Source organism: Myxocyprinus asiaticus, chromosome 3, assembly GCF_019703515.2.
Source record: "Myxocyprinus asiaticus isolate MX2 ecotype Aquarium Trade chromosome 3, UBuf_Myxa_2, whole genome shotgun sequence".
Taxonomy (NCBI): Eukaryota; Metazoa; Chordata; class Actinopteri; order Cypriniformes; family Catostomidae; genus Myxocyprinus; species Myxocyprinus asiaticus.
This window is the reverse complement of record NC_059346.1, coordinates 31,375,463-31,386,808: the sequence shown is the minus strand read 5'-3', so window position 1 is coordinate 31,386,808 and position 11,346 is coordinate 31,375,463. Positions and strand designations below refer to the sequence as shown.

The following is an 11,346-nucleotide window of genomic DNA, read 5'->3' as shown; positions in this document are numbered from 1 at the left end:
CTTTATATCCAACGTTGAGATGCAGCATATCACAGGATAGATTGCTCTGTGTGGCCTGCATACTTTTTTCATATGGCAACATGATTCTCAGGACAAAACCGTTCTTGAGAAATGCAAACAAGCCTGGTGGTTTTCTCTTCTGTTGAATAAAATGGCTGTGCATCAGCAATTCAGAACAAGTCTTGTTATTAGTCCGCTATGTGGCTTGTGACTCTGGAAACTATTCAGCACGAGAGGAATTTTTGAAAAATGTGGGATCAAAGTTGTGAGTTGGCTGCCAAACTTCATATCAGTCCCTTCATACGGTAATTTAAATATATTTCAAAATATACAAAAAATGGCCAAAAAATATATTTGCTAAAATATATGTCAAAATACATTTACATAAATACATTTTCTACAAATACATTTTTTTGGCCATTTATGAAAATATATTTTAAAAATATAAATATATTTTAAAAGCATTAAAAAAAATATATTTTGCCCTCCATATATTTCAAAACAAGAAAATACACACGTAACATTTGAAGAAAATATTTATTTGAGGTCTAAAATGTGAACATGTATGTAACACATATGAATAAAAATCAAGCAAGGAACATACTTTAAATTTCAAAAAATTAAACTTTTTCCAAGCAGTCTCAGTTCCCCCAGCTTAGAATTCACTGCAATCCCCAAAGCTCCTCTGGACACATTGGGAAACCTCTTCTTCACTGCCACTGTAAGAGACAAAAATCACAGCTATATTTTAAAGGGATAGTTCACCCAAAAATTCTGTCATTAATTACTCGTCCTCATGTTGTTCCAAACCCATAAAACAAATTAAGATAATTTTATGAAATTTGAGAGATTTCTGTCCCTCCATTGACAGTCCACGCAACTACCAATTTGACGCTTCAAAAAGTTCATAAAGATATTGTACACTGCAAAAAATGATTTTTTGTCTTGATTCCAGTCCAAATATATAAAAATTCTTAAAATCAAGATGCATTTACTAGATAAGTAATATGGCATAAGATATTATGTATTAGTTTTTGCTTAAAAAAGCTAAATTATCGGGGTTCACCCTGGACGCCATGCAAGGAGCAGACGTGTGAGCGACGAGCGCTGCGCACTTTGCTGAATTTTCGATTATTTTCATATTATAATCTGGTGAAATTTGTTACACCCAGTTACACATTTGCCCTTTGTTGCAAAACATGGCAAAGAAGTCAAAATCCTCGGGCTCGGGAGACATTAAAAGACACTTATGTGTTCAGGATGAAAGCCCCGACAGGCCTACAGACTGGGGACTCGATTTGGATGGCGCAGCGAGAGAGGAGATCCAGCGTCAGTTGTCCAACATGTCGGTGATGTTGACGAAGATTCTTGCTGACTTGGAGGATCTCGCTGTAATACGTCGATCGATCACGGCGATGGAAATAAAATTCTACGAGTTAGGTACAAGAGTGACTGATGTTGAAAAACGAATCGATTTTCTGGAATCTTCGGAGAGGGAATTAACCGCTAATCCACCCGCGACCAAAGTTGATCTGGAACATCTCCTTGAAAAGCTTGAAGATCTTGAAAATAGAAGCCGCAGGAATAACGTTCGAATTGTTGGAATTCCTGAGCTTGAGGAGGGCAGAGATATGGTGAAATTCCTAGATGAGTTTTTCCCCGAGTCTGCTCGACATAACAGGCCACAAGCTGGAAATTGAGCGAGCTCACAGAGACCAGTCTCACAGATCTGCTGAGGGAGACAGGCCTAGATCGATTCTGGCCAGATTTCTGAGATCATCCGATAAAGATCTTGTGTTGCGCCAGGCGAGGAGTAAAGGGAAGCTTTCTTGGAAGAACCATAATATTTTCTTGTTCCCGGACTTTGCGAGTTTGACAAGAGAGAAACGCGATCGGTTCAAGGAATGTAAGAAACTCTTACATCAGAAAAACATCTCGTTTGCTCTGATGTTTCCTGCCAAACTGAGAATAGAAACGAAGGTCGGTCGCAAAGTATTCACATGTCCAAATCTGGCAATGTCTTTTATAGAATCAATGACTGAGTAAACCATTGGATGTTTCTCATGTGAGTGGGCCTGACTCGCTGTACTAACTCTTGAGGATGCTGGGCGACATTTTGGATTTTTTGCGTTGGCTCCGCCGAGCGGCTGGAGCTTGTTTTGTGAATAACACTTTTCCTTAAAGAAACTTTTGCACTGATAAAAGATTACTTTTGCATTGAAGTTCCCGGACAGATTGAGAGTGGACACTACGGATGACCACAAAATATCTACATGCTGCTCACACAAAGGATGTTTTTTATGAAGCCGACGGATTATGTAAGTCATGGTATATACTTTTATGCAGCCTCCGAGTGAATCTGTTCGTTCTTCGTGCTTATTCCTCCTGCTGGCTGTAGTTTGTTTTGAGTTTTTTTTTTAAAATGGGACATTGGAATGATTACGTCATCCGCTGAACTCATAACAGCTGGCTCACTGAACATTCGTTTGTCTGTCCGATGAATCTGAACGGTTTTAAATCAGCTGGAATTTGTCTTGGGGAAGATCACACCTTTAAAACAGTTCTGTGAATGAATCTACACGTTCTTAGTGTTCATTCTTCCTATTGACTGGGTTTATTTTACAAAGTATTTTCTGTTATGTAATTTTGCCTCACAAATTTGTGAGGCAAAATTGAGCAATCCGATGGCAAAGTTGTCGTGGGGACTCGTGGGCGTTCATGGACCTTTTGAGTTTAGAGGGATTGTCGCCGGTTGGCGCTGTCGTGCGCAAGGTTAATGCGCACGTTTTTCTTTTTTCTGTTTGTTTTGTTTGGGGGTTGATTGTTTCACTATTGGGGAATGTGGTCTATATAATTTTGTTTTTGACACACAATTTTTTTTTTTTTTACTATATCAAAATGTCAAATGTTAATATGAGTGTACTATCTCTCTCCACATGGAATGTGAATGGGTTGGGGCACCCCATAAAAAGAAGGAAGGTTATTACTTTTCTTAAACGTAAGAAATATGATATAGTGTTTCTTCAAGAAACACATCTCTCCCCGAAGGAAGCTTTAAAATTTGGGAAGATATGGGGTGGACATGTTTTCTTTAGTGTTGGCTCAAGTAAGAGCAAGGGAGTCATTATATTGGTAAATAAACATCTACAATTCAAATGTCTCAGAGCAAAGATAAATTAGGAAGAGTAATTATTGTTTTAGCTGAAATTCAAGGGCAAAGGTTGATTTTGGCTAATATTTACGCACCTAACGCTGATGATCATGGCTTTTTTATAGATCTTGAAGGGATGTTGCAAACCGCTGGCACCCCTCATGATATAATATTGGGAGGAGACTTTAATCTTTTGATGGACTCAGTGCTTGATCATAGTGAAGCAAAAGTGTGCAAATCCCCTAGAGCAACATTGATGCTTCACAGGATGTGTAAAAATCTTGGTCTTACAGACATTTGGAGACTTTTGAACCCATCTGGTAGGGACTATACATTTTTTTCAATCAGTCCACAAGATTTATTCTAGAATAGATTTTTTTTTTAATATCCAAATCCCTTATTTCATCTGTTGTTGATTGCTCAATTGGAAATATCTTAGTCTCAGATCACGCCCTGGTGAGTTTAGAGGTGATGCCACATATAGAGAAAAATCTTATAGTTGGCACCTTAATGTGTCCCTTTTGCAAAATCCTGATTTCCAACAAATGTTAAAGACTGAAATCAGTGTTTATATGGATACCAACTGGTCCTCATTATCCTCTGTGGGCATGGCTTGGGAGGCACTTAAGGCGGTTCTTAGGGGTCGGATCATACAGTATGCCTGATTCATCAAAAAATCCAAAGCACAAGAACTTGTGGAGTTGGAAGGAAATATTAAAAGTGCCGAGGCAGAGCTGAAGCGCCGTATGTCATCTGATGGCCTCAGAGAATTGACTCATTTGAAATACAGATATAATACTATTCTGTCATAGAAAGTGGAGTTTTGGTTATTCAGGGCAAGACAGTCATACTTTGAGTCAGGTGATAAAGCAAGAAAACTTTTGGCTAGATATATAAAGCAGAGAGAGTCTTTTTCTATCATTCCCTCAGTGAAATCTGCTTGTGGTGAAATATTTACCTCGGCTACTGATATTAATAATGCTTTTAAAGAGTTCTATCTTGATCTCTATAGGTCCACGTCTTCGTCTACTGATGAAGATATTAGGAACTTTGTGGAACCATTAGATCTCCCTAAACTGACGAATGAGCAAAAAAAACTCTTGATTCTGAGATAACCTTGGAGGAGCTTGATGAGGTAATTAAGTCCCTGCCTACAGGCAAGGCTCCAGGGCCTGACGGCTTTGCCGCTGAGTTTTTCAAATCTTATGCTACAGAACTGGCGCCACTTTTGTTAGAAGTTTATGCTGATTCATTAAAGAATGGAAAGCTTCCACCAACCATGACACAAGCACGGATCAGTCTGATTCTAAAAAAGGATAAAGATTCAAGCGAGTGTAAAAGTTACCGCCCAATTTCGCTGATCCAGTTAGATGTAAAAATTTTGTCCAAAATTCTGGCTAATCGATTAAGTTATGACATCTCATACATATAGATCAGGTGGGGTTTATTTGAGGCCGCAGTTCTTCTGATAATATTAGGCGTTTCATCAATATCATGTGGTCAGTAGCAAATGAACAATCTCCGGTTGCTGCCATCTCTCTTGACGCCGAAAAGGCGTTTGATATGGTAGAATGGGATTATCTTTTCAAGATTTTGGAAAGGTATGGGTTCGGGAATACATTTATTGGTTGGATTAAGTTACTTTATAGACACCCTGTAGCAGCGGTACAAACAAATGGGTTAATTTCAGATTATTTTACTCTGGATAGGGGCACCCGGCAGGGTTGCTCTCTTTCCCCATTATTGTTCTGTCTTGCCCTGGAACCATTAGCAGCCGCGATAAGAAAGGAGGATGATTTTCCAGGGGTGACGGCGGGAGGTGGAGCACATAAGCTTCTGCTTTACGCAGATGATATTTTATTATTCGTCTCCGACCCCACTAGATCCATGCCTTGCCTCCACAAAATTATTAACTCCTTTTCCAAATTCTCAGGATACAGAGTCAATTGGTCTAAATCCAAAGCTTTGGCTTTGACAGCGTACTGTCCAGTAACGGCTTTCCAGCCGGGCGCCTTCATGTGGCCCAAACAGGGAATTAAGTATTTGGGAATTTTATTCCCAGCAAATTTGTCTGATTTAGTCAGAGTTAATTTTGATCCCTTAAAAAAAAAAGGGTTTCGAATGATGTGGACAGGTGGGCTTAATTACACTTATAGATGATTGGGAAGGTTAATGTTATTAAAATGAACTGCAATCCAAAATTTAACTATCTGCTATAATCTCTCCCTGTAGATGTCCCTCTCTCTTATTTTAAGCAATTTGATAGCATAGTGAAGGCCTTCATTTGGAATGGTAAGCATCCCAGGTTAAATTTCAGTAAATTACATAGGCCGATTGACAAAGGTGGGTTAGGCCTACCCAAGATTTTATTTTATTATTATGCATTCAGTCTTAGACATTTGGTTCATTGGTCGCTTCCACCTGAGAGAGCCCCTCCCTGGTTTTGTATTGAAAAGGAAGTTCTTGCCCCTATCTCGCCACTGCAAAGCCTTTCAATTAAACTAGCTGGAGAGGTTAAGTCGCACCCCGTTATTTTGCATTTACACTCGATATGGACAAAAGTGTCCAGAGTGTTTAATTCTGATATTTATTTAAATGTTGCCTCGAGCATATGGCAGAAACCTAAACTATGCATTAATAAGTCCCCTTTCTGTTGGTCAGATTGGATTGTGAGGGCGGTTAATGCACTTGGTGACCTATATGAGGGTGGAGTATTGATATCTTTTGAAAATTTGGTTCAACATTTTGGGATTCCCAGATCTCAGTTTTATAAGTATTTACAGCTGTGCCACCTGCTCTGCTCTGTTTTTGGGAGTAGCACACACCCCCCTAAAGCGGCAGATACTCTGGAAGTGGTGATTGCTGCTTTTGGGAAGGGTCATTTGGGAAGGATCAGTGTATTACTCCTTGTTAATTCAGAGTCTGGGGGACCGAGCTTTAAATTCTCTTAAAAGATTATGGGAGAAAGATTTAAACTTGGTATTGGAGGAGGGAGTGTAGGCAAGGATTCTAAAAAACATAAAGTCTGCATCTAGAGATGCAAGGGTTCGCCTTATGCAATTTAAGATTTTACATAGATTTTATTGGACCCCCTCTAGATTGTACAGGCTTGGTCTTAAGGACACACCCATCTGCTGGCGATGCCATACTGAAGATGGAGACACCATCCATGTTTTTTGGGGGTGCCTTAAGATCCAAGAATTTTGGCTGAAGATGCAAAGTTTTGTGTGTGATGTGTTGGGCACTCAGGTCTTGTTCTGCCCCAGACTCTGTATTTTGGGTGATAGGGAGGTCATGGATTTAGTAGATAAGCACATGAAGGACTGGGTTTTGACCGGTGTGATGATTGGTAGACAGGTTATTTTGAGGAGTTGGAAGTCGGATGGAGCACCCTCGTTCCCGGGGTGGTGCGTGGAGATGGGAAGGGTGGCTGCCTTCGAGGAGGGGTCGAGTATTAGGATGGGGGTTAGGGAAACTTACAATAAGAAATGGGGCAATTATTTAGCATTTTTGAGGGAATCTCGAGGTGGGGCGATGGAGGGAGTAATTTAAAGTTTTTTTTTTTTTTTATTATACGTTATTTTATGTTGTTGTTTTAGTTCTGTGTGTGTGTGTCTATATTCTATTGACCACAGGGGTGTTCGTGGGGGGGTCAGGGTGGTTTGAGAGTTTGGTAGGGGGAGGGGATATAGTGGGGGTTTAATGTTAAAAGTTTTTGATTCATTATATAGATGTTGTTGTATTTCTTGTGTTAATTTATGAATCAATAAAAATTTTAATAACAAAGCTAAATTATCTGCAAATGGGTAAGACAAAAAATCTAAATGGAAACAAGATTATTTTTCTTACCCCATTGGCAGATAATTTTAAGCAAAAACTATTTTTTTTCAGAAAACAAGACAATATCTTATGTCAATGTACTTGTCTAGTAAATGCATCTTGATTTAAGAATTTTTAGATACTTGGACTGGAAACAAAACAAAAATACTAAGAAAAGTATTTTTTGCAGTGTAAAACTAATCCATATGAATTGAGTGGTTTAGTCCAAATTTTCTGAAGAGACTCGATCGCTTTATATGATGAACAGATTGAATTTAGCCTTTTATTCACATATAACCATTCATCAACTCACATCAGTTGTGGTAAACGGGAGCTCAAGCATGATTGCTTGACGTGCGAGAACCAGTGAGGTTCATTCTCGTGCGTCAAGCAGGTTTGGTTGAGCTTCTGTTTATGTTCGCTGATCAAGCCTAAATTCAATCTGTTCATCATACAAAGCAATCAAGTCTCTTCAGAAAATTTGGACTAAACCGCTCAATTCATATGGATTAGTTTTACGATCTCTTTATGAACTTTTTGAAGCGTCAAAGTGGTAGTTGCGTAGCTGTCAATGGAGGGACAGAAAGCTCTCAGATTTCATAAAAAAAAAAAAATCTTCATTTGTGTTCCGAAGATGAACGAAAATCGTATGGGTTTGGAACAACACGAGGGTGAGTAAACTATGACAATTTTTTCATTTTTGGTTGAACTAACCCTTTAACTGAATTTTTCTAGTAAATTTTCCTTTCACCAACTCTGCATACGAAATCAAATACTTCTTTACTATACAGTATGCCAACATGGTAGTATGTCCGAATTCATAGTATTTGAAAAACAGTAGGTAAGTCAGAATTTCATTCATATAGAACATACTTTTTTAACGGTTGTGAAGTAAATTCAAATACAAATGTAGTACCTACTCAAACAGTATGCGATTTCGGATGCACCGCAAGTCTTGACTTACCATATATGGCTGCCATGGTGTCCTTATCAAGGGCACTCCTCTCGGCACCACAGTCAGTTTTACTCATTCCTCCTACAAAAGACAATACACGATACATGAACATTTGAATAGGGTACAGATGGTATGCACCATTGTCTTCAAACTAGTTTTAGATTTCCAAATATTTTTGTTCACCTTAACAGTGGAACTGAAGAAAAATAACTATAGGTATGCTGGATTTGAAAGATATGTTTATGAGTATGTTTTGGACAGTAAAGGAAATAATGAAGGAGAGGTAGAATTAGCCTTTTTTTAAACTACTCAGATTAATATCTAAGAATTTGACCTGGCCTTCGAAACTGTTTACCTTTCAAATTGCTGTGGATCAGAACCTCCAGTGGGAAGGCGGCCATTAAAAGAGCACGCACCATTGAAGTGGCTGTTTGGGTCTGCAGGGCAGAAGTCCATTGATGCTTTAGAATTTTTATGCCTGTGCCATGTGCTAACTCCACCTGTGGTTGTGATCACATAAAAAGAGATCTACAATATACATTATTTTCAAATAAATTATTTAAAACTCATTTAAGTTTTTATTTAGCCATTTCACCCATCACAGAAATGCATAACAAATCTGTATGTACAGACCTAAATCCACAGCAAAAGTTACTTACATAATTAGCATCACTGGAACACTAAAAAAAGTACAAATAAAAAAATAAAGTCAACAATGTTATTACAGACAGACACACTTTATTAAGAATTAACAAAGCAATGACACTAATGTAACTGCACCATGTATTTTTGCAAGGTGAAAACAAAATACTTTGGCAGAACCAGACAGAGAAGCCTTGGATGGAGCCTTCGGCACCTGTGAAGCAGAATATTGATAGATTAAAAACAATACACATAACACCGAGCATCATAAAATCTTTGTAGAAGTATCAGAATATCACAACATTGCACAACTATCTAAACATTACTGCTTGTAAGTCATGTGACTTATATTTTGATGGAGGTATGACTTGAATACACCCATACAATGCAAGTGAATAGGCACAGAGTTTCATGTTCTGAAAAAGACATAAAAAGCTTAATTGTAAGCCATAAGACTTCAGTAGTTTAATAAATGTCTTCTGAAGCAAATGTCTTCTTGATTTTGGGTGAGAACAGACCAAAACGTTCCTCAAATATACCTCTACTATAAATCTTGACATCAGCAATCAACTTCACGATCGTGATTAATTAAATAACTTCCTGGTTCCACCTAGTGCTCTGTGCATGTGGTAAGCACTAGGACTGTATGTCTATATGCATATACTCACCATATCTCCATCAGAAAATATCTTGCTGTTATGCTGAAGAAAAAAAAAGTAATAGAAACTTGACAACACAAGGGTGAGTAAATGATGAGAAATATCAATTTTAGGTGAACTATTCTTTATCGACCACAGTCATGTTCAAATCACTAGGATGCTATGAATAAAGTTCCTGATTGTACAAGTATATTTGAATGTAAAAACTTAAAATAAAAACAATAGTTAAAAATGCATAACTTACATCAAGGAAATCTGCATTTGATTCCAAAGGCTAAAATTAATACAGTAAATGGATATGTTAGCAATAGTACTGGACAATTGTTGTTACAAAATAAGATTATCTAATGATCTCAAGAAAACAGTCATTATTTTAATAGTTATGCTTAGTATGTGACATAATAGCATGTGGCACAGACATTACATAAAAAGCAGCTAATACTTACTTTAGGAGCATGTGAGAGGGGAACATGAGATGGAGTCTTTGACATCTGTAAGAGAGAAATTCATATATTAGTCACTTAATACTGTACATCAGAAAAATATTTACATAGCAGACTATTCCTTGTTCAGATGCAATGTACAAGAACAATCAGGGACGACCCAAGCATGGTGCGGGGCCCAGTGCAAGTTAGTATAAGCCCCTCCCCCCCATCTGTTCGTGATCGTGGCCCTAAGTACAATGCACAAGTTTATTTGTTTTTTATCTATATCATATGTTCATAGATATGAACAACATGTAAAATATACATCATGAACATCTGCAACAGCTATTGTAAACTGCACAAAAAACAACAACAATAATAATGATAATGACAAACAAATTAATGAATTAGATTTAAATCTTACTTCAGGAACATCTGCATTTGATTTCATGGGCTGAAATAAATAGGCAGAAATATTACTACTGAGCAACCAAAAAACTCTAAATGTCTTAAGTTTAAAAAGGCAAGGAAATGTGCTTTATATTATATAAACAATTCTAACCTCCCGGAGTAAGTGCTCTGTAGCCAGAAGGAGAGATGGGATTTCTGTGAAAGTAAAATTAAAATGTGAATACATTTATAAAAAAATAAAATAAATAAAAAGTAGAAAGACCAAACTGTGGTTAGTGTAAGCACACACACACATACATACACACACACACATATATATTTGTTTTTTTTAATTAGTACAGTACTTACTTTCAAGTATTTCATTTTTCAGCCTCTCATTCTCTTTATTTAGATTCATGTTCTCTTCTCTCAGTTGATTTATCACACGCTGTAGATGTTCCATTTTTCTTTCATTCCACACCTTTAGATCATTTGGTAGGTCTGTGAGGTGTACCTTAAACATACATCATTGACTGTAAACAAGTACAATTATATGTAATTATGTAATGTAATATATATATATATATATATATATATATATATATATATATATATATATATATATATATACACACACACACACACACACACACACACGGTTCTGCCCAACACTAACCTTTTTCTTTGCTGCTGGTTCCGCTCTCATCTCTGCGGCCTCTAGGAGTTTCATTGAAGGTTTACTCTTTCTCTTCAGAGTGTCTGACTTGGGTAGCTGTTCTTCAATTTCCTTAAGTTTTATTTGTAAAGTTATTTCCCTTTCTGAGGAGGTAGAATAATGCTAAGAAAAAGGCTAATGTTTGTAGTACGTCACAACTACATACGGTCCTGCTGTTAACTAAAACAAAAAATAACAAAATGAATATTTTACTGACGTCTTGTTATAAATCTACAAGCGGTATACAGAATAATAGAGGATAATATAAGAGTATTATATTGGAAATAGGATAATAAAAATAGGCACCTGCTACCTTGATGGAGGCCTCATAGGCCGGCCACCCCCCTTTTGGCTCTTTGACGCCTTGACGCCACTCCACCAAGTAAACGTCATTTTCCTCCATACCTGCTGAGTATTCATCCTCATCAAATTTTCTAATATGTTCAGTGGGCAGAATTGAGAATTTTCCATCCTCCACCCACTTAATTAATGCGAACATAATCAGCTTGTGTCTTCCAGCGTGCGGTCACGGTCGGAATTCGCGCCTCAGGCAACGGTTATTTAAAAAAAAATAAAAATAAAAAAGTTAA

The 11,346-nt window shown here is 37.4% G+C and overlaps 1 protein-coding gene across 5 annotated transcripts; it reads right to left on the bottom strand.

The window, feature by feature from the left end:
- Nucleotides 1-549: 549 nt before the first annotated feature.
- Nucleotides 550-11,277, bottom strand: LOC127430014 (uncharacterized). Of its 5 annotated transcripts, none has more exons than XM_051679429.1 (13): nucleotides 11,063-11,277; nucleotides 10,718-10,936; nucleotides 10,411-10,555; nucleotides 10,214-10,257; nucleotides 10,076-10,105; nucleotides 9,673-9,717; nucleotides 9,471-9,500; nucleotides 9,236-9,268; nucleotides 8,737-8,781; nucleotides 8,585-8,605; nucleotides 8,281-8,425; nucleotides 7,935-8,006; nucleotides 550-719 (listed from the first exon to the last, which is right to left on the bottom strand). In XM_051679429.1, the coding sequence occupies exons 2-13, from the start codon at nucleotides 10,769-10,771 to the stop codon at nucleotides 613-615; spliced, it is 771 nt and encodes a 256-aa protein (XP_051535389.1). In that variant the 5' UTR covers nucleotides 10,772-10,936; nucleotides 11,063-11,277; the 3' UTR covers nucleotides 550-612. The 5 variants fall into 5 exon arrangements, with proteins under 5 accessions (XP_051535389.1, XP_051535398.1, XP_051535379.1 ...); XM_051679438.1 differs by having other exon boundaries at nucleotides 11,070-11,277; XM_051679419.1 differs by having other exon boundaries at nucleotides 10,718-11,277.
- Between the last annotated feature and the right edge of the window lie 69 nt (nucleotides 11,278-11,346).